Source organism: Pollachius pollachius (genome assembly GCF_949987615.1).
Source record: "Pollachius pollachius genome assembly, chromosome: 3".
NCBI classification, from domain to species: Eukaryota; Metazoa; Chordata; class Actinopteri; order Gadiformes; family Gadidae; genus Pollachius; species Pollachius pollachius.
This window is the reverse complement of record NC_136936.1, coordinates 37,858,427-37,884,112: the sequence shown is the minus strand read 5'-3', so window position 1 is coordinate 37,884,112 and position 25,686 is coordinate 37,858,427. Positions and strand designations below refer to the sequence as shown.

The 25,686-nt window shown below is 45.1% G+C and overlaps 2 protein-coding genes across 3 annotated transcripts; one reads left to right on the top strand and one right to left on the bottom strand.

Annotated features, from left to right (window-relative positions):
- The first annotated feature begins 635 nt into the window (after positions 1 to 635).
- On the top strand, positions 636 to 25,557 carry cmss1 (cms1 ribosomal small subunit homolog). 2 transcript variants are annotated; one of them, XM_079731363.1, is made up of 10 exons: positions 636 to 693; positions 22,836 to 22,978; positions 23,337 to 23,408; positions 23,523 to 23,658; positions 23,761 to 23,820; positions 24,161 to 24,263; positions 24,372 to 24,432; positions 24,564 to 24,651; positions 24,974 to 25,062; positions 25,339 to 25,557. In XM_079731363.1, the coding sequence occupies exons 1-10, from the start codon at positions 645 to 647 to the stop codon at positions 25,420 to 25,422; spliced, it is 885 nt and encodes a 294-aa protein (XP_079587489.1). In that variant the 5' UTR covers positions 636 to 644; the 3' UTR covers positions 25,423 to 25,557. The 2 variants fall into 2 exon arrangements, with proteins under 2 accessions (XP_079587489.1, XP_079587488.1); XM_079731362.1 differs by having other exon boundaries at positions 23,334 to 23,408.
- On the bottom strand, positions 3,986 to 13,949 carry LOC307073110 (filamin A-interacting protein 1-like; the record flags this gene model as incomplete). Its single annotated transcript, XM_079732815.1, has 4 exons — positions 3,986 to 6,938; positions 13,095 to 13,273; positions 13,399 to 13,569; positions 13,770 to 13,949. 4 exons carry the CDS (start codon positions 13,947 to 13,949, stop codon positions 4,145 to 4,147), a joined length of 3,324 nt encoding a protein of 1,107 aa, XP_079588941.1. The 3' UTR covers positions 3,986 to 4,144.
- Positions 25,558 to 25,686: the final 129 nt, after the last annotated feature.

Here is a 25,686-nt window from a genome sequence, read left to right as displayed (position 1 = left end):
AAGGAGATATGGAACACGAGAGAGAGAGGAAGACTTTAATTTAGGATGAAGTTTATTTTTTTCGTGCTGTTGTTTTTCCTGAAATTTGCATAAATCATTTAATTTAAAACTGTAGCTTTATTTTTATTTGATAAATGGGATATTTAAAGAAGCCTTCAATCTCTTTAATTGGCATACTCTAAAATCTATTATGCCAATTGAAGTGCGTGAAGAGAGGTATTTAAGTTTTAACTAATAAGAATCTAGTTTCATCTAGGCTCTAGAATCTAGAGTCTAAATTCTTATTGGGGAAGTTAGTTAAATTAACCTTTTTATGGATAATTACTTTGATAAATTGATTTCAAATCAATCCCACGCGCCGGATATCACAAATATTAAAAAAAGGACTCAATAAATAACTCAATAAATTCTGAACATGTAGCTATATAACCAGAGGGAAAAATTGAATAATCATGAAATCAAAAATGTTTTATATGTTATAAATATACAAACATAATATACATATCCATTCGTGAGGGATCGACCGATGTATTCGGGATACTTACTTTTAATAAGGCAGAACATTGTGGACGGGCGTGTTGTGAACGCAGCTCTGCACCCTCTCTCCCGGTAGATTTGGATTCGACTGACTACACCAGAAGAAGATGGGGGACGATCTGGGCGACGAGTGGTGGAATCACGGGGGTAACTCAGGTATATTGTTGAACGTCGTCAATTGGAACTTCTGTGATACTTCGTTTAGTATGTAGCATCTAATGATGATGATGCCACCCAACATTGAAGCCCTTAACATTGGCCAAATGTGTGCAGCTTTAAGCTAACGTTAGCTCACGTTATACTATTAGCTGTGAGTTGGAGCAAGTGATTGGAAGAGACACGCATTGAATAAACGTGTGCTATGACTAATGCATTTTCTAGACGTAAAGTCTATTTCTAACTGTAGACAAGTCAAGCAGTTGAATGTATTGTCTTATGGTTTCAAATGCAGTCAACACGCCTGTGTTTACTGTACCACATGTGAACACATGTGGGGACCGACTTCTAGGCGAAAGGAACTCTGGTAATTGTAGTTTACGCGAAACGTTTTTTTTGTGCCGTTATCTGATCCAAACCGTGTATATATATATTTCCTAACTTAATTATAATCTAGTTTGCAAACCAACTGTTTATATAGTTCCACACATTTAGCCAACATTGGTCATTTTAAAGTAATTCATTGTTTTTCACGGTACTCGGCATTCATGCCGAAACGTCAATGCCTCTACTTTACAATAGAGGGCAGCCTTTTACCATTGTCAGATATCCAGTCACGGAATGTGTTTAATTTAGAAGGCTGCATTGAATACACAAATAATTGCGTTCTGATTGGTCAAAGGTTGTATTTATTTCATTATACACAATTAATCACTATTACGTTTTGGAAATGAATTATAAAACACACATTGGACCTTGCAGACATTAGTTCCTGACAATCTGAGCGGAATGCTCACTGTCGTTTTTTGTTGCACTTATTTGGTCTACATCTATCCCACAAATCAACAAAATCATCTAAAACATTACATTTGACCCATTGCAATGGATTTGTTGAATGCCAAAGTACAATTGCCTCATGAAAGTCTGCATCTAGCCAGGTACAGTTGTAGCTTTAGGCCTGTTGGCCATTCTGAAGCTGTTGCTTTTCCATGTTTGTGTGGAGGGTGGATTATTTCCATGACTCGGTTTTGTGTTCAAAGTTCTGTTTGTTCCTCTGTTATTGTTGAGTCCTTTTGGTTTGGGTATTCTTGTCAAGCCAGGTTTCGGCTGTGAGTCCAGTGGAATCTGTTCAGAGGAAGAGACTTGTTATAGGCTACATGCACGACATTCTGTGTAAAATAGCGAACACCAGAAACTTTTCTGCAGTTCAAAAGTTAATTCATTTGACATGGAAACTAATTATTATTATGGTAGGGTTGAAAAATAACCTCATAAAATGTCCTATATGTAGACCTCATTTTATACTAATATAAATTAATGTTGCCAATTGACAAGTAAGCAAGCATAACTGAAACACTTTGAAATGCATATGCTTGGAAGAAATCCCTAATAACCATATGATTTATGAGGACAATGAGAAGGATAGCTCATTGGTTGGTACTGTACCAAATGTCGCACCAGTGGAAATTCCCATGAAGCCTCTGTCGGGCTGTATATTGTTAACCGCATCATCTGGTGTCAGCTGCACCAGTGATTTCACCGTCTTCTCCGTCCTCATCTGTCAGCTAGCACAGCGGCCCTTATGTGCAATAAGAATTGGCTAATCTGTCATTACAACAGCAAAACCTAAATCACAACGGATAGTTTTGAGACACTGCCAAGTGTGTGTAAAGATTTTTTATGTGTGTGTGGCGTGCATAGATACGCATACACATAGTTTACGTGTTGCATTTTGAATTGGCTTTTCAAACACAAATGATGGAATAGTCCAAAGAGAGATTTCCGCAGGAAATCAGAAAGTCTTATTTCTTGGAGAGCAATAAAATTACGTATGCTGAATACACACTTAGGGGGCGGGGCTACAAATTGAGAAAATGTGGGACCTCACACCTAATGATACATTTAGCTGTTTTTCTTTTTTTGTGTGTGAAAGGAAACACAACAAAAATTAACCGATTCCAAACCACAACAGCCCGGTCGCAACTTTCAAAACCGTAAATCTCGCCAATCTCTTGCGTCAAAATCGTATGTTTAGTGTAAACAAACATGGCGGCGACGGTCAGGAAGAAGATTTTGCAATCGGTTTTTCAGAAATTGTTAACCTCTACATGCTGTTCCTTCATTTCGGAAGACCTCCCCACGCCTGCTTTTGCCGCTATGGCTTCTGTTATCAATCGTTGGTATGCTAAGTCAGCGTGGCTCCCAATAGGCTATCGTCTGTCCCACTTAGAAATATATTGCCTGCGTCCACGGCTGTCGTCGGGATTCCCCCCACACTACACGATATCTGATCATAAATATTGAACATGTTTATTGTTTACAGTTTTGAATTGGTGAGGCCCCAATCGTTAAAAAACACTCTTAAAATACCCCACACCACAGGATAATCTGGAATTAGAAACAGAAATAAATCAGGGCTTTACTGACCAGAAGGAGGAACTTTGGTATAAAATCTGGCTAATTATTGTAGTGTGTACCGAGCATTATAAGAGACTGAAGGCAAATGCTTAGATATGGTATGGTAATGGTATGGACTTGCTAGCCTGCCTCTTAAAGGCAAAGAATTCTCTAGTCCATTTTCCGCAAACAGATCTAAAACCTTATTGCTTTTAGATCTGTTGGCGTATCGTGGACTAAAGAATTGTTTTATCTATTATTGGAAAATCTGTAGTATTTGTCATTCTGGATGAACACTTCTCAAGTTAACTTTTTTGGAAAAAGTAACTCATTGTCCATCTTTATAGACAAGTGAGCTTTTACTGATGCAGCTTGGATGAAACAGGGTTTTTCACTCTATCATGTAGTAGGCACTCAACACATCACACTGATGATGCACACACAGGCAGCTGAAAATGTTAGGTGTGGTGGGTTTGACATGGGTTTCTGAATTCTAAATCTTTGCCACACTATAACGCCCTTAACTGTCAACATTTAGCAGTATCCAGTTTATTAATAAAAGGGTGCCATATGAGATCAAATAACCCAAGGCCATTGTCTAAACTTTTTAAATGGCTAGGATTTACTGTATTTATCATGATTATGAAATATAATTGCATTTATTAATAATTATAACCAAAATCATCAATTATTAGTAAACTTTCTTTAAAATATGATGTTATGTTTTCTAAACGGTGGATGAAGTCATGAATGAAAAAACAACCAACAAAATGCAATTTTAATCAACAAACTGTATTGGTAAAATATAAAACAACAACACACTTGGTTTGTCCGTAGTCATTCGCTTTTAGTATTTTTCATCTTTTATATGTATTACCAAAGCATTTTAGAAGGAAGTCACGTTAAAATGGGTCACCTTTTGGAAGATAAAAGTGTTAGTATTGGTGAGAAACCTTTTTTTTTTCGCAATCTCATGTTTGTTGTAGCCTGCAGGCAATTAAGTCATTAGTAGATTTTATTTGGGGAGTCATGACTGGTATGGGGGTTGAATCACTCATTCATAAAGGCCACTTACTGTAATATTTGAGGGGTGTGTGATTGGGGAGGTAGCAGGGGTTATAGTGATGCTACTAGTAATTTTGCCTGCACTTTTAATGTGGCAGCCATTGGTCAACACTTGAGTCCTTTGCTCTTGTCTGAGCGAGTAGTACGACCCCCCGGGCTTCGGGATGCCATGGGCTGTGCCGTTCGGAGCGGGGACATACGGACTACCCAGGTGGATGTGGATCTTGTTGTCCTCCGTGGTGGTGATGACACTGGGACTTGCCTGGGCGCTGGTGGACCTCTGGAGCTGCCAGCTGTTCTGCCTCTCTGGACTCATACGGAACACCGCCTGACCAATGATCTCGGTGGGCTCTGGTGAACACGTGCTGACGGTGACGATCTGGACAGGGGAGCTGTTGTGGTCAGGGGTTCCCCGGTGTGATGAATTTGGGCTCACCATTCGAGACAGAGGCCCGGTGGCGAGTGGGGAGAGGGCTCTGTCAGGGCTGGTTGGCGAGCTCTGGCTCTTCACCGCTGACACGGCTGCATTCTGGATGATGGTGATTCGTTGTTTGTGGGGTACACTGGTAGTGGGGATTACGGCTGTGCTGGTGTAGGATGCTGCATTGTCTGTTGTGGGGCTGCTGATTTCCAGCGTGGCGGTGTTGAGTCCAGGTTCTGGTGTTACTTTGATGTGCACTGGCTGCCCGGGAGTCTGAGTGACAACCATATCCTTCACAGGGTTGCCATACACTAATTCTTCTGTGTCACTGGCCGAGTTGCTGCTGTATCTTCTGACATTGTAATTTGTGGGGTATAAGCCATTTGTGTTATTGTATTGCAGTGAACCGCTTATGTCTAGGATTTCATCCTCATTTTGGTTTAGATCTTCGTCATCGCTTTGCTCGCTCACTTTTTCATCGTGAACAAAAGGAACAGGATGTCTGCAGTCCGGTGGCTGGCTGGCTGGCTGCTCTGTCTGTACTTCCTTGGTGGACTGGTGGAGGTCCGAAAACCGGCGTCCGTTCACTCCAGGTCTCAGACTCTTACTGAAATGTCTGTATCTCTCCAGCTCATTGGTCAGCTCCTCCATCTCTCTGGCCAGCTCTCTGTTCTTGGCCTCTTGGTGGGACAGTTTCCTCTGCAGGGTGGAATGGTCCATTTGAACCTTGGAGATGGACTCGTCTGTTCCCAACAAATTCTGGAGTTTGTCCTTCAGAGAGTCCACCTCCCGGCCCAAGAGCCTTGATCTCACCTGCTCTTGCTGAAGGCGATGCAGGAGGGCGTGTTCCTGATTCACCTCTTGCTTCTCTGCTAGCTGGAACCTGGAGAGCTCCCTCTTGGCCTCGCCAAGCTCCTGTGTCAAAGCCTTGGACCTCTCCTGCTCCTTCCTGAACCGCAGCTCCAGGGATTCAAAGTCCTCCTCGGCTTTCATCAGCTCACTTTCCACCACTTTCTTTTCAAGCAGCTTCCTTCTGAGCCTCTCCACCTCCTGGCTCAGCTCTGCTGTTTTGTTGTTGTCTGTTTGGTCGAAGTGGTTAGAATTGTGTGTCAGAGGCTCATTGATGTCCATTCCATTTTCCTTTGTCACTTTTTCGCTTTTGTCTTCCACGACCTGCATCCTCCTTCTCATAGTATTGACTTTGCTCTGCAGTTCCCTATTTTTTCCCTCCTCTGTGTGTAGTCTGGTTTGGAGCTCATCTTTTCCCTTTGCTATATCTCTTATCTTGGCCTCTAAATCTGCCTTAGTCCTCAGGGCCTGTTGCATCTCCTCTTTCAGCTTTTCTGTCATTGTTATCAATGAATTCTGCTCATTTTGTTGGTCTTTCTCCAAACCAAGTTTTTCTGAAGCCTGTCGGAGCCTCTCTGACATGGACTTCCTATCTTCTACTAGAACCACAGTGAGGGCCCTGAGCTTTGAAAGGTCCTGTTTCACCGCCACCTCACTATTTTCTAGCTGCCTTTCTGCCACCTCCAGCTCTCTAACCCGGATCCTCAGTGTGTCCAGTTCACTACACAACTGTTTGCTAAGACTCTTCTCCCTGTCCTGGCTTCCTCTTAATGTGCTGCACTCCTGCCTGCTCTTGACCAACGCCTCCTCTAGTTTATCCAGTTGACTGATTCTGCCGTTGAGCTTGTCCACCTCGGCCTTCAGGCTGCGACTCTGACTCATCTCCCTGCCCAGTCTGCGGTCGAGATCCCTGCACTGGTCCCCCATACGGTTCAACTCCTCGTCCTTCCCCTCCATCTCCAACACTCTCCTCCTCAGGCCGTCCACCTCTGACAGCAGACTCGCTGTCCCTGCTCCTCCCTCATCCCCGTCCTCCGCCCACCTCACCCTTTCCCTGAGTTCCACCAGCTCCTCCTCCGCCCTCCTCAACGCTGCCCTCGTCCCCCCAAGGTCATCCAACTGGCGGCTGAGGTTGGCCAGGCGCTGTCGCAGTTGCTGTTTTTGAGCGTCCTTGTCTGCCAGTTTGGCAGTCATGGCTTCCTGTGTTTGGCTGTAAACGGACGCCTGGTCCCGTAGCTCGGCCTCCAGTCGCAGGGCCCTGAGCTCCTCCTCTCGCGCTCTCGAGTGAGTGGCGCTGAGCTCCTGCCTGGCGTGATCGGTGATGTCAGTCAGCTCCCTGACACGCCGGCCCTCCGCCTCCAGCTCCTCCCTCAGGCTCTGCTGCTCCTTGACCACCAGCAGAGCGAACTGCTTGAGCGTGGTCAGCTCGTCTTTCAGAACCGAGACCTCTCTTTCGTCGTCCTCCTCCTTCCTCTCCCGATACTCTTTTTCCTTCACAATCAGTAACTTCAGCCTACAAAAGAGTTGAGATGAAACAAATGAATGGTGTGATGTCTACAGTTCACATTAAGCACCTAAAAATAACATCCTAATAGTTGGTTTCCTTATAATGCACCGCTGTTTTAACTGGAGGACTTTCCCCTTAAACAGGAAAAACCTATGCCAATGACATCATTTCTTGTAAAGGCATTGATGCGTGCCCATTCTGGAAGCCATTCATCTTCCTCTGTTTCTATATACACATCCTTGTCTGAGCGGACAAATGTACATGTGTTGGCCGCCCTGTTTTGCATCATGTAGCCACATGTGGGTGAGTGTTTTTTCAGGGGGGGGGGGGAGGTTTACCCCTCCGTGGCAGGCATTCAGAAGGATGTTGTGACTGCCACAACAGATGGTCCCATGGCAGGGAGCGTTTGTTAATTAAGAAGTTCCTTTACCCTTGAGTACTCTACAGACTGCACACCATCACCCTCCCTCTGCGCCCCTCTAACGGTACCTCTATGCCAGCATAGCGAGGCAGGAATTCCCCCTGTTCCATAAGTAATTACAGACTGCCTCCTTCCACCTAGTCCTGTCACTCTCCACAGATCTCCAGGCACACGCCAGAATACACATGCATTTAGAACACCCTTTTTTATTTGTTCATGTCTTGTGTTGTTGGTTGATGTAGGCAAGATGTTGTAGCTTTGTTATAACAGTAGAGGACAGTCATAGGAATTGTGTGTCCTGTGTGGCGCCAGAGGAATTAGAAAATGTCCTAACTTCATGCTTAAAATGAGAAACCGGCATAAATGGTCCATTTCTCCAACTCCTAGGTTCTGATATTATTCATGTCACAGGCTAACATAGTAAAATAGTGAAATCCTTCATCCATTTAGTGGTTTCCATCATTAAATAGATTTGCAGAGCATGATTGAATGTGGAAATCTGTTAGAAGGTTAACGCTTCAAGGCTTTAAATCTTGAAGCATTAGTGTTATGTTTTTGAGATTTATCTACTGAAACAAATCGAAATATGTATCTATATATCTACAATATGTCATGGTTCTAACAAATAATTCATATTCATACAACTTTTTTTTTTAAATTGTATGTAAATTGTGGAGCTTAAATAGCACTCCACAATGTGTTTAAATCCTACAATAATCTGGAATCATAGGAATACTACACAAAAGTAGGCAGCTCTTTTGAATTTAAATTACTTTCCTGGAATTTTTCAAGACAAGTTTCGACAATCAAACGGCCCCACATTGACGTAGTAATCATTCTATATGAATTGTTTTTGTAACTCCTTAAGTACAGCCTTTGCGCTACAGCTCAACAGATGGTATGGCTGAAATACTTATCTTAGCCTGTACCAGAGAAAACAGTATTTTACTTCATCCTAAACTCCTTCAAGTGCATACTTTTCATTGTTTAAGAATCTTGCAGTTGTTCCTACCTGTGATGATGGCCTCTGTCCTTAGGTCCTGGGAATTAACGTTCTCTTTTATTCCCCCCTATCCCCCCCACCGATATCACTCGCACACTGTCTCTGCCGGCGTTCCCAGCTATGTGGACATTCCATGCAGAAAACCAAACATTATGAAAAGTGCTCTGCACACTGAGCCTCACTGGCAGCCCACGGCGCCTCTTACATCATCAGAAAGTCCTTATATGGGACTGTACAGTCTCTGCTGTGTGTGTGTGTGTGTGCGTGTGTGTGTGTGTACTTGTGATTGTATGTGTGTGTCTCACTGGATTTCAGCCCATTCCAGATGAGATCATGGTATAGCCATGCCAGAGGGGCTAATGGGAAGGATGAAGGAAGGGAGGGAGGGAGAGAGGCAGGGAGGGAGAGCGGGGGGGCCGGGGCTGGCTGGGTACGTAGCTTTAACCCTTGAGTCACAGTTCAAACTACAACGGCTACGACTTTTCATTTTGTATCTTTGGCCACGGTAAACATTTTATGAACAAAAGCAGCCCCCCCCCCCTCTACCCTTCACTAAAAGACTTGAGAACTCTCCAGGAACCGTGCTCCTGCCATATCATATCCTGTAGATACTGTGCTCTCAGCGGTCCTTTGAAAAGCTAGACATGTTTTGCGCTGTAGCTGCCGTGCCTGGGGCCTGATAACCTGACTGAGTGATGACATCATCATCTCGTTGGCCCACAATTACATCCATATGTCTCTCTCTCTCTCTCTCTCTCGCCTGTTCATCATTCCTTCATTCTCGTTAGTTTCCCATCCTGTCTTATCCCTTGTTTAGTTTTGCGATTGCAAATCTTCAGTTGGCCTCCACTCTTTTCTGTGTTGTCTGTAAATCAGAGTTTTTATTAAATACTACGGCTAACTTTTATCAGCTGAGGTGGTGGGCAAATATAACAAATGGCACTGCTTCTTTGCACTGCTCATCTTGAAAATATGAGAAGGAAAGCTGGCCTTTCCCCTCGTAAAATCACAATACATCCAATTTAATAATGGGGTGCTGCATATTTTATAGGACTGCTGCATGCATTCCCGACTAGTTACGATAAAGAGTAGTGTGGATGAGGTCTGCTTTATATGCAACTCACGCAAGTCCCCAATTAAGGGTGAAATATTTCCCTGATGACATCTCGTCAACAGGGAGGCATTTTTCTTTTAAACTGCCTAAAGGAACACACTGGAAACATCTCTATTTATAGCGTTGACTCTGCTAGCGGCCGTGCTAGTCAGCATTAACACCCAATGGAGGAAGAGCATGTCAGTCTGACAGTCTTGTGTCATACCTTACCCTTAACACTGGTCTATCATTGTGTCACATGGAGAGACCCATATGCTTCTCTTTGGTGTCTATTGTATACCGTCTACAGGAACTGTAGAGAGTTCAACTCTGGGAGCAGAACACATTTAGAACTTTTTTTTTTTTTTTTTTTAAGGATCCAAAATGTTTTCTGGTCCTGGAATGTAAGTGAGCGGTCCTAGTGATTCCTATCCACAACCAACTCCCTAACCAAGATTCATAAGGTCCCATTTCCCTTAAAGGCAGGGCTGGCCGCTTCATTGCTTGTCCTCAATTACACGCATGATTGGAGCCCTCAAAACCATTTCCAGGAAAGCCCTCAAACATGGCTGATATGTCACGGGCCCGCTATGTAAAAGGGCTACTGTCCTCTTATTTCATAGCTCCTACTGTAGCAGAGGTATAATTTGGAAGGACTTAGGGAACTTGTTGAGGTTTTGAATGTTTTTTTTGGCTGCCGTCTGCGTCGAAGCTATCAGTTGTCCGTGCCACGGCTCAATAGGGTCAGTGAGAAGGCAGCAGGGGTGGAACGAGCGCCAAACTGTTTTTTAATTCGGTTTGCATATGAGGTCCCAAGGTCAAATTTTGTACTTGAAATTATTATGGCTTTTTTATGGCCTTTAGTACGTGCAGAAGAGAACCGAACAGGGTACCCAATTAAACAATCCAAAGGGACAGCAGTCCCACGCAGACTGCCCTGTACATTTCTCTCTCTCCTTTCCTCTTTTCTGGGGCTTTAATGAAATTGAAAGAATGCTTCTAACCTAGACTCCCATACTCGGCGGAGCTAATGAATAGGCCCGACAGTTTTAAGTTCCAGCCGTGGTTCTGCTCTGTCGACTGATGCCATGCCAGGTGCTCCTGGTAATTTATGCACATCTCCTCTTGACACATCACTGGATTGGGCAGCGGGCTGATGTGTTTGAGTGCTCGGTGAAGGATAAGAACAGCTGTGGCTTTTCCACAGTGGCAGCGCCAAGTTTACTTTCTCTTGTTTCTATTGGGCAGGGCCGAGCAAGCATTTCATTTTGTCATGTTTAACCAAGGGCTACGCTATCTTTTCTCATTTATCAGCTTTCATTCATCATGGGCTTCTTCTTTTCATTCTACAACGTTTGTTGGTCTGTTTCATCCCTGCAGCTCATCCCTTTCTATTGCCGTTTATTGATAAAGAGGCTCACATCAATCCTTGGTCTGGAGGGGAAGGAGGGGGGGATTACAAACAGGAAATGGTTTCAAGTGGTTTGCGGGTGCAGGAAAGCGTTTGGGGAGTGTTTGTGACTTAGAGCTGCAGTGGACAGATGAGAGAACATGCGTTGTGTGTGGCAAACACGTGTGTCTGGTTAACCCTGAGAACCTGTCAAGTCCCAGAGATTGGCCATCTTCGGAATAAATCAAAGGCTCTGAGCACGATCTGGACGGCTTTGGGTTGAGGCGGCCAGATTGCCGCATTGTTATGCAGCGACGTAATCGTCCTCAGACACGCAACGGGGATCATACTATTGCACGTGGTGATGATCTCCCTACACGCCATGGCCTGAATCGTCTCCATGCGTTGCGGGGGAGTACGCATCATCTGGTCCGCACACGGCACCTTTGATTCAGAGAAACCAGGGAGAAGATCCCAGTCTGGCTTGGTACTAAGCCCCAGGGCTGAGTGGCTCACTCGGGCTACAAGATCTGGTCGATAGAGGAAGAGCCAAAAGCTGAAGAGGATCCCAAGGAGGAGCGGAAACACTCCCTCCTAAATATTTAGGCTGCCGCAGCCCGAGATGGAGGCTGTGTGAGACGGATGGAAGGAGATGTGACAGGCGTAGTGCCACGCGACCAGTGTTGTTAGGCCCGTGGATATCTGCCAGTGGTTCAGAACCATATCACTCCCTGAACTGAGGCCCTGCGGGGGCCCCGCCAGCACAAAGCCACATCCGTGTTCTCGGGAAGACGAAGAAAAGGAACAATATAACAGTTTTGTATAAGTCTCGTATCAAATATAAACAAAGTAAAGGAAGTCATCACTCTTTGTGTGTGTGTGTGTGTGTGCGTGCGTGTGTGCACACGTCATTACCTGCACAATGATTATGTTGGATTGTAGGGGAAAGGCCAGAAAGCCAAAGAAGGAGAAACACTTCTAGTTTCCAGATGGAGTTTATCCTTCTGGACCGAAATAGGACTGCAGATAAAGTAATGAAAGACGACGCAGGGTGGTGTGCGGGCGGCAGTCTTACACAGTGACATTATATCACCGACGGGAGGATTTTTGGTTGCTGCAGAGTCCATCATGCTGTCAGCCCATACTTGAGTTCAGGTCAAAACTAGTACAATATGTTGGAGACACATGTTCCTAATGGTCTGCGTGGAGGAGGGCAGGCCAGTGGATGAAAACCCTCTGTGTTCTTGCAGCCAGGAATGTATGAGCAACATGGGGTTCTCTCCCCACACTACAGACCGGCTGTCTACTTATGTATTAATCATCATTAGGACAGGATGGACTTGGACAAGGTTCTTTTTTTTTTTTTTTAGGAGTGCATGTTTAGGGGTCTTCTACAATGCATTCGAATAGGATAGACTGAACTCCCAACACTGCCCGGGACTATTCCTGTTCAAAGATCGAGATGGTGCTCGTGTAGACAATTGAGAACGTTTGCACGCTGGCACACACAACCAGACTAGTCGTCTCCCCTCAAGGCAGCGGGCCCAGTGGCGGGTCCAGTCCGCTACTAGATTACAGAGCAGACTCTGGTGGTACATGAGCCGAGACAACCGGACAACCTCAGTGCACAACAAGCCCCGAGTGCTGAGGGAGACGACAGAGCCAATGACCACCTTCATGGTATGCCTCGCTATGGGTAAAATCCACATCTGACTGCGAGCAAAGTTACATTAGAAACCCATTTGCTCTCATAAGCTAAAGCCTTAAACCTATGCATGCGGTCTGGAGTTGGGCACGAGGTAGAGAGTGGTCGCCAATTCAGTACGTGCACATAATTGCATGTGTGCGTGCACATGTTTATTTGTTTTACAAGGCAAAGCGACCGAAGACGGGTTGCCCACACACCCCAACCAGGCCCGGGCATGAAATGGCCTATGTCTGAGTAGGGCAAGGCTAAGTACAGGTCTGGGGTCACAGACATTCTTTTTAAGTCGAAAAGCCGTGGCCGCAACATCTCTGCTGTCTAACTCCGGATTGAAAACTACTGTAGACCAACAAACGCCTAATGTGCCTGCAAAAGAATAGATGAGAGCGCCACATCTGGTTTGTTTTGATACAGCCTTGTTATCGCTCTACTCGATAATGGTTGTTTACAAAAGAATGGTTTAGGATTCAATTGAAACAAGATTACTCGATCATTGCATCTTGCTGCAATTACTTTTAAATCCATTGGTACTGAAGTTGGTTCCACCAACCTCTCACGATCCTGCTCCAACAGAGTCGTGAGGTCGTCACTTTTCTGTATGAAGGACCGGTGCATCTCCTCCTGCTCCTCCAGCCTGCTGAGGGCGCCGCTGTGTGACCGCTCCACTTCCACTAGTTGGCGCAACATCCGCCTCGAAGTTCTCCTATGGGCCTCCTCCAGGCGATCTAGCTGAGATGTAAGGAAAAGAAGACTTTTGTTTTCATGAATCCAGTGTAGGGGATCTCCGTAGTAACAAAAACAACTCCTATTCATCAGCATAAGTTTTGTGTGCTTGTACTCCCAATGGCCCCTACCTCAGCCATAGGTTTTTCATAGACGTCCTGCAGTTGGTCTTTCTGGGCCTGAAGCGAGTCCCTCCGCAGGGCCCGGATCACTTTCTCTGGGCCTCTGAACGCATAGTGGGCTTCCAGTAGAGCTGCGTCTGTCATCTGAGCCTTCAGCACAGTGATCACCTCATCTCGGGCCTGGTGAGAAACCCCAAGATGAGCCTTTATTCCAGTATTCAGTGGCGTAAACAAATTTAAGCCGTTTGAACTGTTTGAGGATGAAGTCATTATGACCATGTTTCAACTCTGCTTTCTGTTCCCGGAGTTGTAGATTATTCTTCAAAAAGCATGAAAGATGGAAACAGATGTGGAAATGTGTTGTTCATTATCACACCCACCTGTAGCTCTCCTTCCAACATGCTCAGAAGGCAAAGCAAGTCCTCTCGATGTAGCTCTTTCCCCAACTTTCGGCCCTTGCTCGACTCTTTGGTGTCTCTTCCACCGCATCCCCTCGGGGCGTTGTTCAGATGCTGTATAGAGTTATCACATTCGATACCAATGTGATTCTGGTCAGCCATTTTGCTACGGTTCCAATTCAAAGTCATTGGAAGCAACCTAGGGACACAAAGGGAAACAATGTTGAGGGTTTCATGATGCAGGAAGCCGTTTGGGGTTAGTGTTGTGGAGCCGATCAGAGACTTGCCTGCACAGATTCATCCGTGGGGTCCACATGAACATAAATGAGGTCATAGGGAACATTGTGTGGACATACGCCAAGGTAGTCTGTGCAGCCTGTTTCCCAACAGTTTTGGGTTTTTCTTTAACGCTTTGTGTCAAGGTTGTAGGTTCGGGATTCGGAGAAACTTGTTTTCAGACTTTCCTACCATATGAGGTCTGGTTATTGCAGTGTATTCCTCTGGCGGTCTAGTGCGTGCGTGCGTGCCTTTTGTGTTTGTCTGTGTTTGTACTGCGAGTGCATCACCATAGTTAAATACTACTTAGGGCTGGCATTCTCTGGCTTGGTTTCCTCATCCCATATTTAGAGGGGCAAAGCGAACGTCATATTGTACAATCTCATCGGAACATGACCTCATGTGTTTGGCCTCCTTTGCTTAAGCTCTAATGAAAGCCCTTGCAGGTTATGAATAACAGTCGATCATGGGATCTTCTCCAAACATTTCATCACAAAAGTATCCGCGAGGTTGATACACAAAATCTACAAAGGGAATACAGGCGACACCAAAAAAGTGCTTGTTTGTTTTATGAGCTCCTCATACAAGATATGAAAGCTCGCTAAAGGTTGTCCTTTTGTGTTTTCCTCTCACCCTGCCTGAACAAAGACGCAGGCGCAGGCAGTCTGGGGACAGCTGCTTGTTGTCATCAAGGCCTGTGAGCAGCCTTGGGTCTTGCTAAACAAGATAAATGCTGGTACATCAGGGACAAACATCAGTTCAGTAACAACACCAGAAAAGCGGGGTGAAATGGATACATTAGTCCATTGGTTGTGGCTGGAACGTAGCCAGGGACATCCTTTAGACTTCGATTCGTTGTCAGGATAGAGGCACGAACTGCACATTTCCCCCTGCATAGCATCCCTCTTGTTTTCCCCTGTTTTCCTCCAGACATGGAGAGTGAGCGGTGTCTTTGAGTGGGTCTGTTGATATCGATCATCGAGACAGATGGAGCCAGCTATGCCTTCCCTGTTTGTTTAGACTATCAAGAGGGTTGATGGAAGGTCTTGTCATAAACACAGTGGAGGGTTTCTTGGCTTATTTCAAAGGACATTGAACCCAAACATGGCCTCTTCTACTTCTTCCTGCCCTTTTTGTAACTTGACAAATAGTTGTTTGCAGCTATGTATTCACATGGTCACAAAGACTTCGATTTGAATGAGTTACCCGGAGAAACAATTCATTTTGACTAATATCATGATGTTATTGGTGTGAACAACAAAGTTATTTGCGATACAATACTGACAGTACTAAACTTTGTCGACAGATGCACATGCACATTATGATTCTGATAAACGCACGCGGGCGTATTCACACCAGGTACAAACACAGCAAGTACATGTGCTATATTTGTTTTTGTGCAAATCCAGAGATCTGAGTTCAATTGTAGGCAGGGTTAACCCACTGTGTCTGGCTGGCAGGTCTCTTGTTAAGGTGTCTGCCTGTCTGCATCCTCAATATGCTCATATACACCCACTTCCTTCCTAACACCACCAAATCGTACAAATAATAACCCTCACTCTATTTTTACCGACGCTCTGTGCACATACATTTCCCCGGAGCGTTAACGCGCACACTGCAATTTCATGCTGCCAGCAAGCTTGCAGTTAACCCAGTACGGTCATCATGACCCGAGACTATTCATCGTTAACTGTTTTCTGACATTTCCAACAGTGCTATGTAAGCGGTAATAAAGCATGTTGAGTTTATCGGCTGTGCATGAAGCCATTAATACAGTGCTGAGTGTGCCTGGCCTAGCCTTATCCGGTCTGTCTTTGGCCATCCATTTATTACTCCACGTCCTCCACCTGTCACAGGGGAATGGGCTGAACTGCTGCTGCCCACCATGGCTCTCTGAGCCAGGGTCAAGTTGGCACAGCCTGGTGCCGCCATGATCCAAGTCTCTGGTTGGCAACAGCCATGTTCCAGGCTTAGTGTGTGATGGGGTGTTGAAAAGGTAGTCATATATACTTATTTAGCTTGAGGTGAGTTGCTTGAACAAAACACTAGATGTATTTATATATAGCGATGCTAAACCTTTGTGTACTTTCTTTACTAAAGGTCTGTGTGATTCTGTAGTGCGGAGAAACACTTGTTTGAACTCTGAGGAAGCCGTACTTTCTATGAATCAGTATCCATTGCAAAATCATGGCTATCATTCACCAGAGAACATAAAAAATGGCTTAGCAAGCTTCACTACGTAACTCTGAGGATAATCTTTGGGTTTTAGTGAGGTGGAATTTATGCACCTTGTCCCGAGCACCACATCTTCATCGGGGCTCACACGAAAGTATTCAGTATCAGAACTTGGCCTTCTCCCCTCTCCTTCTCACGATTTGATCAATGAAATCTCCTGACACTGCAGCTATCCTAGTCCTCCCAACAACGCTTGAAGAACTGCAGTTTATTCAACACTGCATGCACTGCCATATAACACCATCCCTTTTCATATTCATGTTTTTTTCTTGCATGATTCTTACTTTTTTGAACAGTTCTTGGAATTTACAATGTGATCCTCTGGCTCAACTTGTGTGATTGAATCCATTCCTGTGATGTAGCTATTTGATCAAATAAAAGCACACACACTTCATCTGTTGGCCCCACTTTGATGGCAAGTTGCTGCACAGCGTTCTGTCGTCTTAAGCCTGATTTGTCTTTAAAGTGTAGCATACGGTTGTCTCGGTTGCTAAAGATTTAATAGAAGGGCAAGACTTAGCCACCCATTTAATGTCTGCATGAGGTCACACAGCACTTATCCTGCCCCTCGAGAGTCCTCCTATTTTAATGCCAAAGAGGGTAATGCGTACACACACAGCTTATTTATGTTCATATTATCCTTATATTATCAGTGGAGAAGCTATATTCCATAATCCTCAGATTGGATTTAGCAATTTATTTAGTAGACGAAACTTTCTAAATGTTTAGTCTTTTGTGTAAACTGGTCATGCACGCCCATTAATCAAGAGATTGAGCTAAAGACTTGGGCTGAAAGCATAACAGCCCTTTTGAGGCCCATGAGGTAATGAGATATGGTATACATTTTTTAGCAGTGATGGAAATTGTGTGTTTTTTTGCTTATTGAGGTTCGAGGGGTTTGGTTAGGATTCCTTGACAGAAGGTCATTCCTTCAATGGGCAAGACATGTGAAATTCTACCACTACATGGGGATTGTGTGTGTGTGTGTGTGTGTGTGTGTGTGTGTGTGTGTGTGTGTGTGTGTGTGTGCGCGCACCTGAGTGGTGTGCACATTTCAAACGTTACATGGTTGACCTCTATCCTCACTCTGATATCAGATCCTAGATTCCTCTGCTATTGCATCAGAGGCCCGTGGTGTTAACGGATGGAGAGTGAAAGGCGAGAGCACAGTGTTACAAATATCATCCACATGATACCCGCCACTGGTCAACGGGGAGAAAGGGAGGGGGAAATCAATTTTGGAAGTAGAATATTGCGAAGGAGGGAAATATAGCGTCTGAAACATTAACTGGATGGGATTTTACGGCTTGGCTTTGCAAGGGAAGGTTTGGCAGAAGAAGTAAGTTGCAAAAGTATGGTAATAGTGGCGTTGACGCATATGCCAAAGACTCCGTCCATTGTGGAGCAGAACAACAACATAATAAGGTCGGGTCACCAGAGGCAACTGAAGCATACTTTAGAGATGTTGTCATGGCTTGACCAACACTAGTACTCATTAGTCTGGCCCATGAAAATGTCCACATATCCGGTGTTCTTTAACAGATTAAGCACCGTCCCTAATTACTTTAGACGCAGCTCTACAACAGCAGCGTCCACTAAATGCATTACGTCTTAGAAACGCTGCGAAGAGATGGCAGCCGATCTTGACCCATCGCAACCCTTCCCCCCCCCCCCCAGATAAATGCCTATAAACTGATAAAAGTCTCCCCAAAGACACTCACACCGTAAGGGTAACATCTGTCATGTCATCACAGGTCAGAGTGGAGGTCCCTCGGTATTGTTTGTTATTAAAGTGAGGCGGACCAGCTGTGTGTTGACTATGTTAAACACACACACACACACACACACACACACACACACACACACACACACACACACACACACACACACACCAACCAACCGTGGACAAACACAAGATATTCCCCAACTTGCCTATATGATTAAGATCTATGCTGGCTTTGTAACCGAATTTGAACTTCAGAAAAGTTTTGGGAATGTTTATAGATTTATCCCTGAGGCCGACAACCAGGGATCTGCTTGTACTAGAAAACATCATGCCCAGAAGACCTTCATAAACCATTAAAAATATAAATATACATATATACTTTCCGAGAACAGAAAGATAGTTTGTCAGTCAACGATCATTTTATATCAAAGTAATTACCTTGTCTTTTACTTCTGTGGCCATAGAATGAGATACTTTCTCATTCTATGCTTCTGGTGCTCCCCCTGGTGGCCACCTTCTTTCTGTGCAACCTTTTGGCACTGCTGTGTCGTTAACACGAACACTGGAACGCCCCGAGTGGGCAAGATCAAATTAATACACAGGCTGATCTATTCCATATTCGATTAATTTCCTTTTCTCCGTTTTAACAACCTAGGTCTAGCAGTCAAATATATAATAAATTGTAATATGAGAACGGTCACATTTATTTTCCCCTCCTAATATGTATGGCGAACTGGAAAGAGACTTGTCTGTTGGAGAGTAAAGAACGGGCTGAATGGTGTAAGCAATCAAAAATGGTTGTTTCCCCCCTTGTTTTCATCTATTTTGCCTGTCTCGTAATGTCTCATTCCAGTACACGCTGCTTGTTGTATATTGTAAGTGTACCTTAAATCCGCTATTGATTTGACAATAACACATGCTCAATAGTGAATTTACAAAGAGGAAACTGCAGGCCTCCAAGACCAATAAGTGTAATCCCCAAACTGGGCCATAGGAACCTGTCCCTGTATGAGTTATCGATTGTTCAACCCTTTGCAAATCGATTTTAAAGAAGGTACGATATTGCTTTTTGTGGAAACTCATAAATCCTGGCATGAGCATAAACAAAAGAATCCCGCCATATTGCCTCCACACAGGACTTACAGGCCCTGTGTGTGTGTGTGTGTGTGTGGGTGGGTGTGTGTGTAGGCCCTCTATGAAGGGTAATTGGATGAGCTGCGAAGGGGTTCTAAGGACCATATTGGTTGCAATCACCGTGTCCTGTGCCCCTCCACAGGTGTGCGGTGTATCTTTAATCAGACTAATGGAGTAAAGTATGGCAGCGATTAAGAGCTTTTCTGGGGCCACTTAGCTTTATCTGTTCCCATGGGATAATCACCCCAGAACGACAGGGGGAGGGCGACAGGGAGGGGAGCATTTTAAGTATCCGCCGCTATGTTAGGGTGCCTGCGGCCAGCCCCTCATATCCTCAATCAATCAACCTTCAAGGCGTTATCTGTCCGCCAACGATTCAGCCCTCCTGCTGAAAACAATCCATCGAGTCCCCATTAAAACTTAGTCCGCGCCATCGACCACCCATTAAAACCAGTCACCTCCATTGATAATCTATTAAAGGCAACAGCGCCGGCCTGTTTCTCTGCCTATGGGCTCGGTGGAGCCATTTCCCCCTTCATTGATCTCGGGTAATCTGAGCCGAAACGCATTGACCTAGTATATATTCATAAAGAGGTAGATCGTTTCCCCTGCAACCGCCATCTGGCCTGGGGATGCCACGGTCAAGGGTTAAGGGATATCTGTGGTGTTCAGCTTCGTATGGGTCATCCAAGAACATATAACCCCAAGCTTCCACACAGTGAGGGCACCAAGCAAATTTCTTTCTTTTTTTTATCATTTGGCAAATTTGAGCTAATCTGAAACAATAATTGCTGCTTGTTCTGTTTTTTATTAAAAGTTAAACTCTTTTGTTAGCAAATATGTTGCCTTTTCCATGGTTGCCACTAGGTGATTATGTTCAACAGCACTTTGCTAAGTATCACAGTCCTAACTACCTCATAGTGATAGTAGTACTTTCTAAACTAGCATCTCTTTTATTATTGGAGTCTTCTCAAGGGAAATGCAATTTTGGACAATACCCTACACTGATTTGAATTAGCTGCTACTCTAACAACGCTGCCAAATCTGCAAATGTGTGAATGGATTCTCGGCTATATACCCTGCTTAGCCGGGTGCGCTCTCGCAGTCTTCCCTGGGGAGGATGATGCAGCCCGACACTCACCCCCCACCAGGGTATCCCATACTCATCCTCCTCCACCACCTAAACCCTGGAGCATGGCTTGCTGAATAAGCAGAAACGCACAAGGGAAATCTAGCAATGCTGGACCTCTGACACGTTGTCAGGGTGGTCTTTGTGGTAATAAAGAGATTACAAGCAGGGACTCTAAACCCCCACCGTCAATCTGGCTGCCACTTCAGCACCTCTGAACTTAAGATGGGGGTATCCTAATCTCAGGCCACCATAGGGGAGAGCAGCGTGGATATTTGCGTAAAGTTTTAATTATTTCCTTATGTGACATTTATTTATTTAAATTAAAAGATGTTGAAATGATAGGGAGTTGATGTACATTTATTTCTTCCAACGACCCTTGATGTATAATAAATACACCTCGCATTGGGAAGGACACCCATGTATGAAAATGTTAAGTGACAAGTATGCAAGGAACCACAAACAGTTTGAAACACATCCTTATACATCTCCTGAACAAAAAAAACCTCAAAATCATGAATATATCATGGTAAAGCACTTTTTATAATATAAGAAGTAACTTACCTTTTCAACAATATGGAGGTATGAGGGCAGGGTCAGGCCTATTTCTTCCCCATGGAAACTGTCTTTAGTGTTTCACCTTTATGTCCTTAATTGCTCTTCTAGCCATCATCTTATCCTTGCAGTCATATTTCCTCCATCACTCCTTTTGTCCTCAACCATTGGCCCCTGTCTCGTCCCTAGAATGGTCCAGATTGTCATCTCTATTTTTTTCTTTTCCCTCAAAGGGACTGGGTCATCCAATGAGGTGTTCCCGGTCGGCTTGGTCTGTCACCGGTGGGTGTGGTCACTCAGAAGGCAAAGACACAGCCCCTCACTGGTGGCAGACGACTGCATGGATGGCTTAAGGGGGAGGGGGTGGGATCGCAGACAGACGCACAAGATGAGGGCTTGGTGGTCACCGATACGAAATGGCAGGTCACACAAGTGGTGCAGTGATGCGGGGGCAGCAAGCTGCTGCTTATAAAAAGAAGAGAGGCTAGTTAAAATTACGTGGTATGTTAGAGTTTAAGATTCTTGCAATCTTGGAGAGCCAAGCCAATATGCAAGATGGGAGGGAGAGTTCAGGGAGTTCTTTGTAAGGAATTGTCACCGTGTTATTTTGAGCCGGCTGTGACACCCGCCCGAGAGCTCTCTAGAGAGTTTGGAGGGGAGTTAAATGCATCACACACAACCCCACCTGACCCCTTTTGTCCAAATATACTCTTTTATAAAAGCTTCAACGCAACTGCCGTTAATTCCACACCAAGGCCATGCACTCATGGAAATACCCTCCCCTTAATCTGTGCGGGGAAGAGAGCTAAGGTCTCCAGTGAAACGCTATGCTGAGTGAGCACCTCCAAATACTTCTATTGCTTTTTTCAGGTGCTAATCCTACCCCTGACCTTAAACAACTTTAGATGGACTGATACATACTACATGCAGAGTCCAGGCCTAGTCTATGAATATTGCAAGATTCCTGTTTTTAATATGGGATAACACCATTGGTATTCCTGTAAGAGCGTGTTTTTTTTTTATCTTAGGCCGGTATCCGTGCCGATGGCTTGATGGGAGGCTCAAAGCCCAAAGGTGGGAAGCGTCCAGCGTCCTGCTGTGGTATTGTTGGGCCCTGGGGGTCCCCGCCTCCCCTCCCCGGTGACAGGGCTGTTTGGTGCCTGCAGGGCTGCAAACTAAAGGGATAATAAACAAAGATTATGTTAAGAATATTCAGAATAACCAAAATTCCTCACGCTTGTTGGCGTTCCCATCCTCCACTGACCCTCCCATGCACTCTCCAAGTCTAGCCGTGGAACATGTTCACGTCCAGAGGCCTTGTTTGAAGCCCCTACGAGAATAGCGGTTGTCAAGCACTCCTGAGCAACGTGCACACAGAAGGATGTTTTATTCATGTGTGAATTACGACTGTGGCAGGCCACTCAAAAGACGACGTAAACCCCCGGCAGAGGAATAGGAATGCGCCTGCCAACTTCACCTTCATCGCCTCGGATACCCTTGTAAAATTAAGATCTGCACTTAATATTTTCCACCTGTATTGGCACAACTAGGACAATGGGTCGGAAATACTAAGCTATAGTCGGGTTCTGCGGCTGGCGTGTTCCGGTCGTAATTAAAGCTCAGCTATTTACGAGTGAGTGTTTGCGGACGCCCCACCTCACTGGCTTCACAACACGAGGCCGGGGCCCTGGGCTGAGAAGGGGTGGAGGAGGACGAAGGGAGGACGACTGTGCGTGCTATAGACTGTACTGATTCTGTGAGCTGTGATGGGTGTATTCTGCTGTATATGTTGAATTCTGCCTTTTAGGAGAATGAGGAGATTCACTTCAGTGTGGTACAAGAGATCTGTCTTTCTCAAGCTGACCTTGGGTCAGACCTACGTCTGACAGACCTGAGCTTTAAACAGCTCCGTGGCCTTGCCCCTTTCAGTGCACCCACATTTTAAGTAAATCGCTAGCATTTTTAATGAGTGCATGTTTCTCTTTTCTTTCAGATGTATCTGATAATGAAGAAGAAGAGGTAGAGGAGAAGAAAAGCCTGTCAGAGCAGCAACCGACACAGACCAAAACCGGGAAGAAGAGGAAGGGTTTAACAGAGCCGCTAGCGAAGGCACCGAAGAAGAAAAAGGCTGGCCAGGTATTACCGTTTGCCGTTGGGTCGGAAGTCTCCGCCAATTTTATCTTACGCTGAGGTTGATTTAACTGTTGAATCGTATTGTTTTACAAGCTTTCTTGGAAACATGACATCACTGATGTTAAATTTAGTTTTTAGCACATGACGCACTGAGGTTTTATTTAGTTAGTAGCACCTGCAAATTAAGTTTTATTGTTCCAAAGAATGTCTTGCACTTGACTAAATCCTTTAAATATACTGCACAAACAACATGAATAATGCTTATGTGTTGCCCAGAATTCTGTTTAAACAGGCTTATTTTAATTCCTGCGGCATAAATACGTATTTTTTTTAATGATGTGCAATCTTTTCTCCACAGAAGGAGTCTATCGTTGTTCAGGAAAAGGAACAAGATGACGCTGACAAGGCAGCGAACCCCAAAAAGAAAAGGAGGGTGAGTGTCTGCAGTTACCCCTGCTGGCGTGAAGAAGAAATTACAAGTGATTAAAGCTGGTCCTCATGACCTCTGTGTGGGCTACAAGTATGACTGTACGTGTGTTTTGTTTAGAAAAAGAAGACCATCACAGACGTTCTGGCGGTGTCTGAGCCTAAAGCAGGCTGCCCAGCGGACCTGCAAAAGATTGTCATCGATTACTTCTCAGACAAGCGCTCCGTTATCGAGATGGAGGAGCTGAAGTTGAAGGGTGAGCGGGGAGAGGGGGGGGCTTCCCAGTGAGGAAAAACAAACTAGCAGATCGCAAAAGTTGACCAGTTCACTCATCGAGTTGTTCTTTCTCTATTTATAGACTCCAATTTCCTGACATGCAACGACTTGACCCACAGCTTGTCCTCCTATCTGAAAGAAGGTCAGTGGCTTGTTTTAATCTCAACCTTTGTCCCATTGAACACACAAGGCACGTCTCAGATGGTGACGTAGATCCAAAGGGCGGCCATTTTCGGGCCCCCCCCCCCCCCCCCCCCTCAAATTTGTGATTTTCCTCTCCCGGAACACGCCTTTGAAGACACATTACCCGCAATCTTACGTGCATGGTCAGGTTGAAGACGATCGCTCACACTGCGACTACACTTTGTGCATCGAGTGCAACCCCGAAATGAACATTTGTGTTGAAAAAAGGTTCAATCCAAATGACCGACTGCTGCTCGTGTTCTATGTGCGCAAACGTCTCGCTTTCTCCCTACACTCAGTTTGCCCCAAATGGGCCAAGGTCCAGAAGCAGCACACCGAGAAGAGCTCCGTGCCCCTCCTCATCGTCTGCAGCTCCGCCCTGCGGACCATCGAGCTCATTAAGTAAGGAACCGCCGACTGCCGGCCGGTCACATGGTCCCTCCTCTCTGTATTGTGACTCTCCGGCCGGCCGGGTTCTAAAGTGTCCTCCTGGTCTGTCCCCAACAACAGGCAGCTGACCACCTTCAAGGGCGACGCCAAAGTGATGAAGCTGTTTGCGAAACATATCAAGGTACTGTGGAGAGGATCACTCCCGTTCACCACATTCACCGGCTTATGAACTCACTGGTTGGCTGGTATCGGGGGGGGGGGGGGGGGGGGCAGCTGGGGACTGGCGTGAACTCTGTTGTGTATTCCGCTCAGGTGGAGGAGCAGGTGAAGCTACTGCAGAAGGGGATCACCCACATCGGAGTGGGCACGCCTGCCAGGCTCCAGGCTCTGATAGAGAAAGGTAGGCCTGATGTAGCCACAGCCTCCATCTAACCCCCTCCCCAGGGCTTGTACTTTACTGTGTCAAAGTGGGCGCTACCTCTTTTTGCCACCAATGTGTTTTGAACTTGGTTACTGATTTCTCTCTGAGTATTATTATTGAGGTACATGGCCGATGTGTCATAACGTCTTAGCAAGGATCATCCAGCCAATTCTTGTCATGTATTCTCAGGTGTATATTTTATTAGATGGCTTAATTGTCAAAGGCGCTACATAATGTTAAATTTACATGTAGTTGAAAGTCTGAAAGAAATCTGACCTGTGAACTCTGACCCCTCATCTAGAGGGCTTAAGCTTGCAGTCCTTGACACACCTGGTGCTGGACTGGAATTGGAGGGACGTGAAGTTCAGAAGGATGACTGATATTCCAGAGGTGTGGTTATTTTTATTTAAGTATTTTATTGTCATGTACACAGAGAGACGCAGGATTAAACTGGGCACTGAAAAGCTTGAGCCAAGGCAAGTCACAGACTCCTTCAAAAATAGAACGATTCTAATATCTCATTAAATATACCTCAAAGAAACATCTAGCAGCATGGGTTGGATAATGGCAGAATATAATATGCGCTGCTGCTGCCCTCTTCTGGCCAAAAGCGGACATTTGTGAGGTGCTATTTGATGTTGTCTGATGCATGCTTGTCATTCTCAGGTCAAGGTGGACCTGCTGAAGCTGCTGGATACGGGGACGCTCAAAGGTTGCAGGGAAGGCAAGGTCAAAATTGGCCTGTTCTAAGTAAAAGCTGACTTTGATGATTGCACCAATCTTTTCTTAATGGCTTCCTGAGTTCTCTGTTGTTTTTTTTCTGTAACAATGCCATCCGCTAATTGTGTTGATTTAGTACTTTAAAAGACATTGTCGTTACTTTGATGTTTGCTCATTTGTCAAGGTCAACACTGAGTCCCACTGGGAAGAATTTAATAAACGGAGCGGGAACAGAGTGGAACCGGCCTGTGTTTGTTTACTTTGACTTAGAGAGGTCCTACCTACTGAGGATGT

Excerpts from the sequence above, each read along its gene's own strand:
- cmss1 (XM_079731362.1), top strand. The coding sequence starts at position 645 with ATGGGGGACGATCTGGGCGACGAGTGGTGGAATCACGGGGGTAACTCA. Across the intron at positions 694-22,835 it reads GAATCACGGGGGTAACTCAG|ATGTATCTGATAATGAAGAA; the intron begins GTATATTGTTGA and ends CTTTTCTTTCAG. Across the intron at positions 22,979-23,333 it reads AGAAGAAAAAGGCTGGCCAG|AAGGAGTCTATCGTTGTTCA; the intron begins GTATTACCGTTT and ends TTTTCTCCACAG.